Consider the following 15215-nt stretch of genomic DNA (forward strand, 5'->3'; position numbering starts at 1 on the left):
TGTTAAACATAGTATTCTCCCAGTCTGAGGCTGTTCTTTGACACAAATACTGAAAGTTCAGTTAATTTTCTTCTGAGTATTTTAAAAAACACAACTGTAATCATATAATAATCACTTCTATATACCCCACAAAGTTTTTTTTTTTAGAGAGGTTTTGGCTATAGGACACGTGCGCTCGCCAGAAAGACAGAGACAGAAAGTGAGAAATCACCCCCCAGGAGGGATGGCCACTCCACAATCCCTTCTCCTCCATTCTCCTCTCGGGATCCTGGGCATGCACGCACACATGCCCGTTGTGAGTTTAAGCCACCAGGTCCAGGACTTGAAATGCAATCAATTACATGAGAGTCCAGTGACATAGCCATTACACTAACTGCTGGTCCCTCAAAATTTTATTTTCTTAAAAAAAAAAAATGTATTTAGGGGCCAGCAGGTGGCGTGGTGTTTAAGAGCGCTGGACTCCCATATGGCTCTCCGTGGTTTGAGTGCCGGACCTGGCGGCTTGCCTTCTCACTTTCTCTCCCTCTGGCTCTGTCCCTCTCTGGTCAAATTAAAATAAATAAAGTTAAATAAAATAATTCTTTAAAAAATTATTTAATTCCATTTGTTATTATTATTATTATTTTTTAATTTGACCAGAGAGAGAGAGAAAAGGAAAGCAAGAAAGCCAGTCACCAGGTCCGGGACTCAAACCACAGTCAGCCATATGGGGAGCTAGTGCCTTTAACTACCATGTCACCACCTGCTGGGCCCATAAGTCAAAGTTTTAAATACAGACTTATACAACATGTCAGAATATCTAAAAAAGATGAAGAAAAAGACTTTAATAAAACAACATTTTTCACTTCTAGATGTAGTTTTCCCAGATAAGGTATGTGGTAGTCATTGAACAAATGTTTGTTAAGTACTCACCTTTTACCCCTTTTCCTAAATCAATTCACTTTCTTAGGTACATGATTTAGAGATAGAAGACTAAAGAGTTAGGAGGCTGAAACTTTGGTGACTAAAATGTAAATATGTTGAGAAAGTAAGTCCTGGAAAACCCACTTACCCAGGACAAAGAAACGAGGTCAGTAAAACGTTTGTTTTCCACTTCTCTCCTCCAAAGGCTATGGAAAAAACAGAAGGGGTATGAATACAGATTTCTGTTTAAAGTAAGCCAAATAGCCCTATTCCGAGTCTGGTAGGTGGCAACCATCAGAGAACACTGGGCGCCTGTTCCTAGAAAATAACACCAGCAACTACGAGGTGGTTTTCTCTTATCAAATGAAGCAGATTTGAGATGGGCACAGGACTTCCCTGCCTAGAGAGCTGTACCTAAATACACTAAGAAATACATCAATTAAGAAATCGAGGGGCCAGCAGTTAGCATAATGGCTATGTCGCTGGACTCCCATGTGGTCGATCGTGGTTCGAGTCCCAGACCCGGTGGCTTAAACTCATGCTGGGCGCGTGTGTGTGTGTGGCTTAAACTCATGCTGGGCGTGTGTGTGCGTGCCCAAAAAGGAGAAGGAATTGCAGCATGGCCATTCCCTGGGGTGTGATTTCTCACTTTCTATTTCTCTGTCTCTCTCTGTCTTTGTGGTGAGCGCACGCGTCCTATAACAAAAACCTCTAAAAAAAAAAAAAATCAATGACACTAGGAGCTGGCAGGTGGTGTGGTGGTTAAGAATACTAAACTCCCACATGGCTGACCACAGCTAGAGTCCTGGACCAGGCAGCTTGCTTTCTCACTTTCTCTTGCTCTCTTTCTCTGTCTCTCACTCACACTCTGTCCCTCTCTGGTCAAATTTAAATAAATAAATAAATAAATAAAGCTGAGTAAATGAATTCTTTAAAAAGAGAAAAAAAATCAATGAAATTCATTTGTATGTTTCTTCCTTTTATTAGTCGCCATTTGCCTCCATGAATGCAGTAATCTAAGTTGTCCACCCACCCTGTTAAACCAAAGCTTAGAAGAAAACTGGGGAGGGGGATGGTGGATAAATAGTTCCTAAATATGCTGCTTCACTGTCTAAGCATTTTGGAATAAATAAAATCTAGTCAGCCATTTCCATCATAGAGAAATCACCAACCAGGTGTCTTTAAACTAGAGACACCTGGAACACTGACAGGGCACCCCCATCTGACCCGGCCCCACTGCTGTGGAGACTCGGCTCCTGACCTGGTCCCGTCCCAACAGCTTTTACTCACACTTGTAGAATCTGGCAGCCACGTAGCCTGCGGGCGTGCCCAGCAGCACCCATAAGACCACAGCACATGTCATCAGTGCCCCTCGATTGGCAGGTGACAAAAATCCCAGGCAAGCGAAAACTAAAAAACAAGGCATTGAAAGTTATGTTATTACTCTGCTTCCTTTGTTGTGAAATAATGGTAGAACGCTCTCATTTTTTAAACAAAAAAGCACACAAAACATCAGGAAGAAACACACTGGCCCACCATGCTGCCACACCGGAGCTGAGTGACAGCTAATATGCTACACCAACAGAAGCAGACACAAGGCAGACCTGCCAGGGTCCGTAAGGCCCCACCCTTCCTGCATCAGGGGAGGCTCGAGAATGCTCTCAGCTCTTCTGAGATTCAGAGTAGCCTTTAAAATCAGCATTGAATAAAAACATTCCCACTGTGAAATAGTCCCACTTTTATTTCATTTAAAAATACTGGGTTCTCTGGGGGCAAAAAATCTTTACATAATTGAAGAGAAAAATTGGGGGGGAAGATTTCATAGTACCGTTAGTTTTTTGGAAAATGACTGGAGGGCTTGGTCGCCAGGGGAAACTCAGGCCCTAAGCTGTTCAGCTGGTTGGCTCTGTCTGCTCTCCCTACACCGCCCTTCCCACCAATGAAAGAAAATGCGACCTTATATTCACAGGGTTCCCACCTTTAAGCTGGGGGCTCAGAATCCCAGCCAATGAGACATCACCAAAAGGAGCTCCAGCAGCTTCCCCATCTCAGCAGCAAGGAAACCCCCGCGTTTCCCCAGAGCGTACATGACCACGCACATTCCCTCTGACCGGCACCAGCCACGACTGGCAGGGATAGTCCACGGTCACTTTTTTTTTTGGAGAGGTTGTTGCTATAGGGCGCGTGCGCTCGCCAGACAGACAGAGAGAGACATAGAGACAGAAAGCGAGAAATCACCTCCGAGGGGGGATGGTCACGCCGCAATCCCTTCTCCTCCATTCTCCTCTCGGGATCTTGGGCACGCACGCAGACGCGCCCGGCGTGAGTTTTAAGCCACCGGGTCCGGGATGCGAACCACGGTCGACTACGTGGGAGTCCAGCAACATAGCCATCACGCTAACTGCTGGTTCCCCACAGTCGCTTTTGAAGACCAATGAGGCTTTCTGCTCTGATGCAGCCCCTGCTCCTCCCAGGCCCAAGAAATGGACTGTCCTTAAGAAGAGCGTTCACATTCAGGACTTCAGGAAAATAACTCTCTTGTTTTCTACCCTAGGCACCCTAAAATGTCCATGCCCTCCAAGTTCACTTCCTCACTGACCCTAATAAGGACCACAGGCTGGCAGAGGGCAGCTCCTGGTAAGAGTTTAAGCAGGACTGTATCTCCAAGTGTGCACCCTGCCCTCTCCGACCTGCTTCAGTGTCGTGCACGTACAGATTCTAGCCCCCCGCCAGCTGTTAGCAGATGGAAAGTTATGGCTATAGCCTTAGCCTTCGCATGGAGTCTGAGGGTAAGACGGGGTGGTTCCTGACCTCAGGAGCCAGACACTTGCAGCGGTAATGTCCTTACAAAGCGTTTCCATAGCTAACACCATCATTAAATTTGCAACAGTTTTACTAATAGGAAACCAATACAGCATTATGTATTTAACATACAATTGAACATAAGAACAATCATTCATTAAAAAAAAAAAAACATAAAAGGTCAGTTGTTTCTGAATTCTTCCAGCAATATTCATTTGTTACTGTTCTTCGGTAGCAGGCATCAATGGGGGGGGGGAGGAATATAGAAAGTGTAAAATGCATAACTTTTTTCTTTCAATTAGGAAAACCAGGAGACTGTAGAGTTAATGTATCGGGCCTGCAGGTGGTACAGTGGCTGGCTTCCACATGGCTGACTGCGGTTTCAGTCCTGGACCCAGTGGCTTCAAAATCATGCTGGACGTGTGTTCGTGCACACCCAAAACCCCAAGAGAAGGATGAAGATGAAAGGGTTACTGTGTGGCCATCCCCTGGGGGATGACTGGTCACTCGTCCCCTCTCTGTCTCCCTCCTCTCCAGCGAGCACACATGCCCTACGGCAAAAACCTAAATTAAAAAAAAAAAGAGAGAGAAATTAATACATCTTCAGAGAGTAGGCTCAGCCTACCTCGATAACTATTAAATACCTCTAAGACAGGTCTACTTGGAAAAAAAAAAAAAAAAGGATTGCCCTAATAGGAAAAAACTTAATAGAAATTTTGAAGATATCTGTGGTACACAAAGGAGACTTCTTGTGTAGGACAAGCTTCCTTCCTGCTGGAGACAGAAAGGTCTCGCTACCTCAATCCACTCCCCGTTAGAAGAGACAGAAAGATCTCGTTTCCCACCCCACTCCCTCCTCTCCTCCCCTCCTCCCTCAGGGGAAGCTGAGACTCTCCGGCCACTGCACCCTCCCTTGAAGGCTGAGTGGAACAGCAAACCAGAGGGACCCAGTTCCAGGCTACTGGTCTCTAAGGACCTGCCCCTCTCTAGCCAGCCAGCGCTACAACGAGGCATGGCCCTACAGGACTGAAGGGAGTACTGAGTCCCCTTTCAGTGCAGCTGGCTCCTCACCAGGCCCCTCAGAGCCAAAGCACACAGATATGGAGAGCTGATGGGCTCTTAGGAAATGATGTGTCAAGGTACCTTGTACAGGAAAATAGTTTCCAAACAGTTATTTTAAAAAAGTGTTTTCAGGACCGGCAGATGGCATGATGGTTATTGCTGAACTCCCACGTAGTCGACCACGGTTTGAGTCCCAGACCTGGTGGCTTAGAGCTCACTCCAGGTGTGTGTGAATGCGTGCCCAAGATACTGAGATGAGAATGGAGGAGAAGGGATTGCAGGGAGGCCATCTCCCCTGGGGGGTGATTTCTTGCTTTGTTTCTCTCTCTCTCTCTGGTGAGTGCACAAACCCTATAGCTTAAAATTCTTAAAAAAGAACCACTTCATACTTTTTAATGTTCTCTTAACACTTACACAGAGTCACAAAGGTCATAATTAAAATCTGTGTCCCGGATCCTAGGAAGACCGACAGCAGCATCCCTTTCCTGGGAGGACGGAATATATCACCATGAACTAGTTTCCAGCCAAATTCTTCCTGGGCATCCTCCTACAGAGAAGACGAAATCAGCTGCATTATCATGTGGTGTCAACAAGAGAATGGGACAGTTTGCTTGCTGTCATATAAAAGCATTTTAAAGAACTTTTGTTAGGGGCCAGCAGGTAGCATGGTGGTTCAGGTGCTGGACACTCCCACATGGCTGACCATGGTTCAAGTCCCGGACCTGGTGGCTTGCCTTCTCACTTTTCCTCTCTCTGTCTCTCTGGTCAAATTAAAATAAATGAATGAATAAATAAAATTAAATAAATAATTCTTTAAAAGAAAACTTTTGTTAATATCTATTTCGATTTTGAAGAATGAAACTTGACATATACACAGCATTCTCTGTCTGAACTGTTTTTTTTTTAAGAATTTTTTTTTCTTTCTTTTTTTTGGGAGAGGTTTTTGCTATAGGGCACGTGCGCTCGCCAGAAAGACAGAGACAGAGAGACAGAAAGTGAGAAATCACCCCCCAGGGGAGATGGCCACGCCACAATCCCTTCTCCTCCATTCTCCTCTTGGGATCCTGGGCACGCATGCACACGCGCCCAGCATGAGTTTAAGCCGCTGGGTCCGGGACTTGAACCGCGGTCGACTACGTGGGAGTCCAGTGACATAGCCATTACGCGAACTGCTGGTCCCAATAATTTTTTTTATAATTATTTATTTCATTGATTCATTCATTTTTTAATTTAACCAGAGAGAGACAGAGGTTGAGAGTGAGAGAGGAAGTGAGAAAGCAAGCCACCAGATTAAGGACTCGAACCCTGGTCGGCTATGTGGGAGTGTCCAGCGCCTTAACCACCACGCCACCTGCTGGTCCCCTTGCCAGCTGCTGGTCCCCTGTCTGAACTGTTTTTAAAGAAAGGTTGTATATTAAGACCCTTGAAAACTGTGGAGAAACTTTACAGAAACAATGTGATTTTAGGACCAGCAGGTAGTGGAGTGGTTACATTGACGGACCCCCACATGGCTGGACATATTTCGAGTCCCAGACCTGATGGCTTGAAAATCATGCCAGGCACCTATATGTGCATGTCCAAAATTCCAGGAGAATGAAGGAGAAGGGATTGCGGTGAAGTCATGTTTCCTGGGGGGTGATTATCACTTTCCCTCTCACTGTCTGTCTCTATTGCGAGCGTGTGAGCCCTCAGGCAAAACCCTCTGAAAAAGACCAAAACCAAAAGCAAAACAACAATATGACTCTGCGAGTCCTACTCTACACCAAGCTCTATGATTCAACTTGGTGAGTTAATTGTTTCCTTTGTCAAAGTTTACCTGGGGGAAGGAAGAGAAAAGAGGGAGACAGAGGGTCTTTTTCACAGAGTCTGTCACGATCCTCCAGCCTCAGCCTCCCAGTTAGGTCGGATTCCAGCTATGGCGACTGTTCGGGCTGGTTTGAGAAGCGAACCTGTGCCTCCCACATGGCTTCTAGCCCCCAAAGCAGTGACATTACTGTGTACCATCATGGCTGGGCATGGGCAATTTGAATCACATCCATCTTTTCCACGTTCTATTTGTCTATCTCCAAAATAAGCAAATAGCATTAACTCTGTTACTGGTGTTTCCCCAGCGCAGTAAGCTCAGTCCCCAATCCACACTGCGCCCTGACCTCCGGGCATACTCAGCTGGTCTTCAGTATCTGCGGGAGGTTGGTTTGAGGGACCCCCCCGCCGTGTGTACGAAAGTCCCTTGTATAAAATGACACAGTATTTACATACAGCCTACAAATATGTTTCTGTAAACAAGGGGACTCAAAAAGTTCATGGGAAGATGGAATTACGGTAAAGTTTTATTTTGGTGCAAAAACCTTTTGAAATCCATGCAGTCTTTTCATAATTCACATTTTCCACGAACACTGTACAGACAACCCCTCCCCTCCTTGTATTTTAAAACATCTCTAGATTACTTAATGCCCAATATAACGTAGCCACCATGCAGATAGTTGCTAGGCTGTATCACAGGAAACACTGAAAAAGAAAGTCTTACATCTTCAGCACAGATGCAACCACTGCGAGCCTAACTACACACCAGCAACACACCACAATCCTTTTTCCTCCCATTTCTCCAGCCCATCAGGATTTTGGGTGCACACACATGATCCTGGCATCCTTTTTCCTCCACTTTCCCATCCCATACAATTTTGGGCACACACATACACAATCCTGGTGAGTTTTCAGGCCACTAGGGCTGGGACTCGACCTATGATCTGCCATGTAGGATCGAGCTTCCCATATACCTTACGTAACTGGCTTTACTATGAGGCTGGCCCAGTTAAAATTATTAAAAAAAAAAAAATTAAATACACGAATGAAAATTGCTTGGAAGTTACTCCATTCAACTTATCATTTCACAAACTGGGTGCATGTTGGGGATGGAAAATCTGACGGAGTGGTGATGACAGGTGTCACTGAGTACCTGCAACCCACCCTGCACCACCGACTGACAGACGGGTCTGCACAGCTCAGCTCCAAGTGCTGTGGAGACTAAATTCCTGGAGAACACCAACTCTTAAGTACTGCTTTCTAATGTGAAAATGTGAAATCAAGATAACTTCAGAGAAAAACGTTTTAAAACCAGATTCTATAGGTAATTATTCCAGCTTTTTACAAAGCGACAATAAAGACCAGGTCTTTGCCAGACCAAAGACTAGTTAAAATGTGTGGGACCAGCAGAGGGTGTAGCAATGTAAGTTGCTGGACTCCCCCTGGCCAATTGCGAGGTAAGTCTCAGACCTGGTGGTGTCAAACTCAAGCTGGGTGCATGTGCGTGTGTGCCCAAAATCCCAAGAGGAGGATGGAGAAGGGACTGTAGTGCGGTCACCCTTCCTGTCCCCGAGAGTGCCCATGCCCTATAGCAGAAATCTCTAAATAAATAAATAACTAATGAAATAAATTTGCACTTACTGTGGAATCCATCTGATTGTACCTGGCAATATCTTTATGCAGGGTTCGTAACATGATCATAGCTACCATTCCAGACAGGAAGAGGACGATGACCAGGGAATTCATTATGCTGTGAAAATAGGCACATCGTGATTAATCCAGAGCTTGATCTTCACAAGTTAGACTCTTTTTTAACTGCTTATTCAGTAATGGTAAAATGGCATTAATCAAAATTTAAACTAAACCACCTAAATCCCAACAAATGCGACGACCTGTGCTCTTCCGCGCTTCCTATAGTGAATGTGTAACTTTACACACCTAACAGGACAGCTTCACAGTCTGCTTACAACTGGAATTGTTTTGTCCACAGTCAACATCAAGTAACTACCGAGCCCAATCGCAGCCGCACAAGCTTTGAGAATCAACCGAGGACAGCCCTGAAGGATTTACCGAAGACCAAACAGTAGGTCAGTGCGAGTGAAAAGAGAGTAGTCAGCAAAGCAGGAAAAGGAAAGTGAGGGCACCATGAACGGGCTTCTAGAAAAACTCTGGAGTCAGACTTTGAAGAGAATAATAAACAAACAGTCATAATAACAGCTTGTTTTCTCGGCACTCTTACATTCCTTAGAGCAATCCCATCAGGAAGGTATTTCTAGATAAGGGAACAGACTCCCAGGAACTGAGTGGCCTGCCCTGTCTCACAACCTGAGATTTAAAGGCAGGACCAGGGCCCACGTTTAGAGCGAGGAGATGTTCGAAGGAGCAAGGGAGAAAGCAAAAAGGCTGACTGTCCTCTTACCTAAACCACTGAATGTGGGTGTGCGGCATGGACTCCAGGATGTAGTCCCATCTAGAAGCCCATCGGATATCTTTATCTTCCTAGAGGGGAAAGGAAAAGACTTAAGCATCTGCTCCCAAAGCACATGAAAAGTCCCCAGATCCCATTCACAGCTCGTCCTCTCTTTGGGAAACAACTGCAATTTCTTTCATCTGTGAGAGAGAGACGGACAGACGGGCAAGCACAATCAACAGTGTCTCACACTGCAATCCTCCCCACAGCCTTCCCCAGCTAGCCAGGCATGTCCAGGCCTGGCAAGTCCAGGCCCACCTGGGAGTGGAACCCCCACCTTCCCTGTGTTCCCTGCTGTGCCGCCACGGCGGGATGACCGCTGCCATCTGTAATCACCCTGACTCTGGTTAGCCACGAGGTTCAGGAAGTCTTAGATTTATTCCAGTTTAGGAGATAGTGGGACGATGTTCAACAGTAAATAAACAGAAACAGAACATAAGCGTTCCTAACAGTACCCATAAATCTGTGTTTTTAAAAGCCTTGCTAAGGCAAGGCACAGCTGCAGGGCCACAGGCAATGGGCCACCACTGCATGACACTGGGGCCATATGGGAAGGGCCTGGGTTTGGTTTCTGGGCTGACCTGTGGTGTACCATGAGCTTGGCTGCAGAACTTCAGAGAGGAGTGTAGTGTGATAAGAGCTTCTCCAGGGTTCCTGTGTGTCTTTCTCTCCCTCAAAAAAATACACCTCAGAGCCAGCCAGGTGGTGTGGTGGTTAAAGTGGCTGCATTCCACATGGCCGACAATGCAGTTCAAGTCCCTGACCCGGTGACTGGAAAACCACACTGGGCACGTACACGTGCACGCCCAAAATCCTAACAGGAGAATGGACTGGAGCAGAGTCATCCCCCGGGAGGTGCTTTATCACGTTTTCTTCTCTCTGCCTGTCTCTCTCTGGTGAGTGTGTGCACCCTACTGCAAATATAATCAATAAATAAATTTTAAAAATTGTTGGGGCCAGCAGGTAGTAAGGTGGTTAAGGCACTGGACTCCCACGGGGTCGACCGCAATTCGAGTCTTGGACCTAGTGGTTTGTTGTTTCACTTTCCCTCTTTCTTTCTCTCACTCTCTCTGGTGAGTGCGTGTGCCCTATAGCAAATTTAAAAAATAATTAATAAATAATCTTTAAAGAAAAATGTTGTGGGACCAGCAGCGTAATGGCTATGTCGCTGGACTCCCATGTAGTTGACCATGGTTCACGTCCCGGACCCGGTGGCTTAAACTCATGCCAGGCGCATGTGTGTGTGTGCGCCCAAGATCCCGAGAGGAGAATGGAGGAGAAGGGATTGCAGCGTGGCCATCTCCCCTGGGGGGTGATTTCTCGCTTTCTGTTTCTCTCTGTCTGTCTGGCGAGCGCAAGTGCCCTATAGCGAAAACCTCTCCAAAAAAAGAAAAATGTTGTAACTAAGTCTTGCTTTAACTATAAATAGTAAAGATTTATTTTAGATGACAAAATTTAGGGCCATTTGTTTCCCCAAAAAATAACTGAACGGAATAACTTATTCTTTACTCGGTGACTATGGGACGCTAACCAGCCACACTCAGGCACACTTGGGCATCTGGCAGCTGTCACCCACACTGAGCTCTAAATACGTAGAAACATTTCTATACTGCTCCCTGCGCTAGACCTGCACAATTAAACCCCAAGGGATATTAAATGTTACAACTATATTGGATTGTCAAAAAAAAGTTTTCAAAAATAAAAGTGGAAAATTGCCCCTAAGATTCTCACGGCAATGAACTTTTATTTTCCTTATCAGAAACCTTACCTTTAATGAAAACGAACCCTTTACTTCCCTAAGAAAATCTACCCTCTAACAGAAACAATAAGGAAAATCTACCAGCAGGAAACTTTCCATTTAAATTTATATTCAAATTGTGATTTCAAAAAATGGTAGTGTTTTTTCCCACTGCTTTTTGTATGTCTTTGATATTCTCATATATCTTATTTTCTACCTTTTGTCTTATATGTACCTTTTTTTTTTAGTTTTATTATAGGGTATATGTGCTCACCAGAGAGAGAGAGGAGGGAAAATATTTAGAAATCACCTCCCAAAGAGGATGGCCACACCACAATCCCTTCTCCTCCATTCTCCCCTGAGGATTTTTGGGCACATGCTCACACACACCCTTGATTTTCAAGCCCCCAGTTCAGGATCCAGGACTCACAGTCAGCCCCGTGGGATCCAGCTGCCTTAACGTCCTCATCACCTGCTGGCCTGTCCTCACCACCTGCTGGCCCGTCGTCTAGGGAGCTTTTGTGCTCAGCATTAAACTAGGCTCCAGCAACTTATGTCTTTTCATTTAAATTAAGGCAGTTTAAAGGGTGACCATGTCACCTGGTACACTGACAAACTACTCCAATCATCATCTTATTAATAGTTATCTGGGGCCAGCAGACGGCATGGTGGTGAAGACACTGGACTCCCAGGAGGCTGACCATGGTTTGTGTCCTGACCTGGTGGCTTGCTCTCTCACTTCCTCTCTCTCTCTCTCTGGTGAGTGCCTGTGCCCTATAGCAAAGTCTTACAAATAATAACAATAAATAAAACTAAATAATTGCCCTGATAATTGCTGTCGAAATGGGCAAGTTCATGAAACCCGGGAAGTGGTGCTGGCGCTGGCCGGACGCGAGTGCTGGGTGCAAAGCCGTCATCGTGAACAACATTGATGATGGCACCTCAGACCACCCTGCAGCCATGCTCTTGTGGCTGGAATTGACCGCTACCCCTGCAAAGTGACAGCTGCCATGGGCAAGAAGAAAATCGCCAAGAGGTCAAAGATCAAGTCTTTTGTGAAGGTTTATACCACAATCACTGCAGGCCCACAAGGTACTCTGTGGGTATTCCCTTGTACAAAACTGTGGTCAACAAGGGTGGCTTCAGAGATCCTGCTCTTAAACACAAGGCCCGGTGGGAGGCAAAGGTCAAGTTCGATGAGAGGTACAAGACAGGCAAGAATAAGTGGTTCTTCCAGAAGCTGCGGTTTTAGATGTTTTATGTTTCAGTCATTGAAAAGGTGGGGGAAAAAAAAAAAAGCCCTAATAATTCTTTAAAAAACCAGCTTATCGGGACCAGCAGATGGCATAATGGTTAAATTGCTGGACTTCCACGTAGTTGACCGCAGTCTGAGTCCCAGACCTGGTAGCTTAAACTCATGCCAGGTGCATGTGCGTGCGTGCCCAAGATCCCGAGAGGAGAGCAGAGGAGAGAGGATTGTGGATTGGCCATGCCCCCATGGGTTGATTTCTCGCTTTCTGTCGCTGGTGAATCCATGTGCCCAATAGCAAAAATGACTCAAAAAAAATTTTTTAAAGCTCTCAAAAAAACCCCCCAAAAACCCCCACAAAAACCCAAACAGCTTATCTGTTTGAGAAGCTTAATCATTAATATTTTTAATTAGTTTAAGTATACAAGTTTAAAATCAATTTCTGAGTTATACTAAAGATAAAAACAAACTCACCTTGAAACTAATTGAATAAGTATAGGCAATTTGGATCTCCCCAGAAGCCTTGTTACTTATATCCATGGGGGGTCCGGTGCAGTCTGGTTTATCTATATGGGTATGTTTGAAGCTGTGGAAAGAAACATTTTGGCAAGATGCTGATAGAGTACAGTTTAAGGTAATGTGGTAAAGGTTAGAGACTGTGCATATCTCACAATGCTGCTTATAGTCAGGGTGAAAGTATTAATGTCCTAGTTACAGGATGGCTGCTTTCATAATAAATAATAGGCTTAGTGATAGGTCTAGGTACGAAATTATTAGTCAAAATTATAAACAGAGCTTTGAAAACATCATAAAGAAAGAACATTACATAATCTTTAAAAAACAAAACAAAATACAAACTTGGGGCCAGAGGGTAGCATAGTGGTGAAGACACTGGATCCCACATGGCTGACTGGGCAGTTCAAGTCTGGACCCGGGGGCCTGAAAACATGCGGGGTGCGTGTGCATGCATGCCCAAAACCTCAAGAGGAAAATGGAAAAGAGGGGACTGTGATGTGGCTATCACAATCATCACAATGTGGGGTGATTTCTCACTGTCCCTTTCCCTGGGACTGTCTCTCTCTAGTGAGTGCAAAAATCTTTTAGAAAGGAAAAAACTGACGGAATTTTAGAAACTGCCATCCTACGCATTTCTTTGCCACCAGTGACGTGAGAAGACAGCTAATTCAGTGGTGGGCAAAGGCACGGAAAAAACGGAACACCCCATCGAAAGGCTCTCATGAAGAACCGATGCTAAAAGTCCGACGACTTGGAGAGATGCTCTAGTGAGCTGTCACTCACTGGCGTCTAACACGGAGTGGAGCCTGTAGGAGTTACAACATCCATCAGCTCATTTGGCCTCTGGCCAGAGGAGCGTGGCAAACACCTGAGGCACTGCTCTTCCCAGACACTGTGAAGGGGATGCTGCCCCAGCCATTCCTGTTCTCCAGCCCCTCTGACAAGTGGAAAGCAGTCAAAACTTCCAATTAAAAACAAAATGGGGACCAGCAGATGGTGTAATGGTTACATTGCTGGGCTTCCACACAGTCAACTATGGTTCGAGTCCCAGACCCGGTGGCTTTAAACTCACGCTGGGTGTGTGTACATGCCCAACATCCAGAGAGGAGAATGGAGGAGAAGGGATGTGCGGCATGGCCAACCCCTCTGAGGGGTGACTTGTCTTCTGTCTCTCCGTCTCTGTCTCTTCAGCAAGCACACACACCCTATAGCAAAAATCTCTCTTGAAAAAAAAAAAATAACAACAAACAAAAAAAAGTAAAAACAAAACAAAGAGGCACTTTGGCCGGAACTCACCAGGACAGGAAAATCACTGTTTGTATGACTCTCTAGACAGTCCATAACTTAGCAGCAAATCATGCTAAAGGAGTTTTTATAAAATTGATTCTCAAATGCCAGAATACTTACTAAAGAATATGTTATATGAGACCAAAATACTTACTGTTTGGGTCTAAATTTCACTTCTATTTACTTACTTTGTATCAATTTGTATAGTTACCTTTTTGGCTCAAGTTTAGCAGCCACTAGTCTTGCTCCCATGGATCCAGTTTCAACAACATGATAGTGTATCTTGATGTCAACATGGTTGAAGATGTAAAATGTATCCCTTTCATGGAATTCTGACTGTGGAACAGAACTTAAAAGTTAGAAAACTGGCAATGTAAGAGTCAAACCATAACATTTTTAAAATGTAGAAAAATTTAAACTTGGACAGAATTTTAATCCTCATTTTAAGCTTAAAGCCTATAAGCCAAAAATTAACTTCTTTAGGAAGTACAAATGACACTTTTTAAAGTTTTAATTTTCACATAAAATTTAATAAGTGCCTGTTCAAAAGGATATTTTCTAATATTTTCCATCTTTTCACTTATACCGATCCTCTGTTTCTGGATCTCAGCTGGAATTAAAGAATATGATACAGCACACCACCTCTGCAGGTTGGTGCAGGATCCGAACCCTGGCCTCCCAGAGGCCCCGGCCCTATGCAGCAGTGCCCTATTGCTTGCACCACAGCAAACGGGCCTGGGCATACTAAATCTTATACATTCAAATATTTTCCTTCCACAGAAATTTGTAGCTTTGGACTAAACCAATAACCTAGGTTATTCTGGTGTTTCTGGTCAGCTTTCACAAAAAAAACATTTACCAGGATAAGCAGATGGCATAATGGTTACATTGCTGGACTCCCACATAGTTAACATGGTTCAGGTCCTGGACCTGATGGCTTCGAGCTCACGCCAGGCGTGTCTGCATGCGTGCCCAAAATCCCACGAGGAGAATGGAGGAGAAAGGACTGCAGTGTGGTCATCCCCCCTGAGGGGTAATTTCTCTCTTTCTGTCTCTCTCTTGCAAGTGTACATGCCCTATAGCAAAAGTCTCTCTAAAAATGAACAAACAAAAATAGTTTACCAATATAACCAATTTCTTTTTCTTTTGTTAAAAAATTATTTTATTATTTATTTATTATTATATTTTTTCAATTTGACCAGAGAGAGAAAGACAGAGAGAAAGACAAAGTGAGAAAGCAAGCCATGTGGGAGTCCAGCACCTTTAACCACCATGCCACCTGCTGGTTCCCCAATATAACCAATTTCAGGATCAAGCTAATGACAGTTTTTTTTTTTTTTTTTTGGAGGGGTTTTTTTTTTTTTTTTTTTTTTTTTTGAGTGTTT

At 44.6% G+C, this 15215-nt stretch overlaps 1 protein-coding gene and 1 pseudogene across 1 annotated transcript in view; one reads left to right on the forward strand and one right to left on the reverse strand.

Annotated features, from left to right (window-relative positions):
* The window catches only part of TM9SF2 (transmembrane 9 superfamily member 2), a 69338-nt gene that overhangs the window by 14630 nt on the left and 39493 nt on the right, over window positions 1-15215 (reverse strand). The window contains exons 7-13 of the mRNA XM_027776252.1: window positions 14042-14166; window positions 12502-12613; window positions 8990-9069; window positions 8212-8320; window positions 5182-5314; window positions 2194-2313; window positions 1052-1109 (exon numbers count right to left, since the gene is read on the reverse strand). Coding sequence (XP_027632053.1) covers window positions 1052-1109; window positions 2194-2313; window positions 5182-5314; window positions 8212-8320; window positions 8990-9069; window positions 12502-12613; window positions 14042-14166 — 737 coding nt within the window. The remainder of the gene's footprint in view (window positions 1-1051; window positions 1110-2193; window positions 2314-5181; window positions 5315-8211; window positions 8321-8989; window positions 9070-12501; window positions 12614-14041; window positions 14167-15215) is intronic.
* LOC106736189 (60S ribosomal protein L27 pseudogene) lies at window positions 11536-12051 on the forward strand (annotated as a pseudogene).

The sequence above is a fragment of the Tupaia chinensis genome, unplaced genomic scaffold (assembly GCF_000334495.1).
Source record: "Tupaia chinensis unplaced genomic scaffold, TupChi_1.0 Scaffold000057_1, whole genome shotgun sequence".
In the NCBI taxonomy this organism is placed as follows: Eukaryota; Metazoa; Chordata; class Mammalia; order Scandentia; family Tupaiidae; genus Tupaia; species Tupaia belangeri.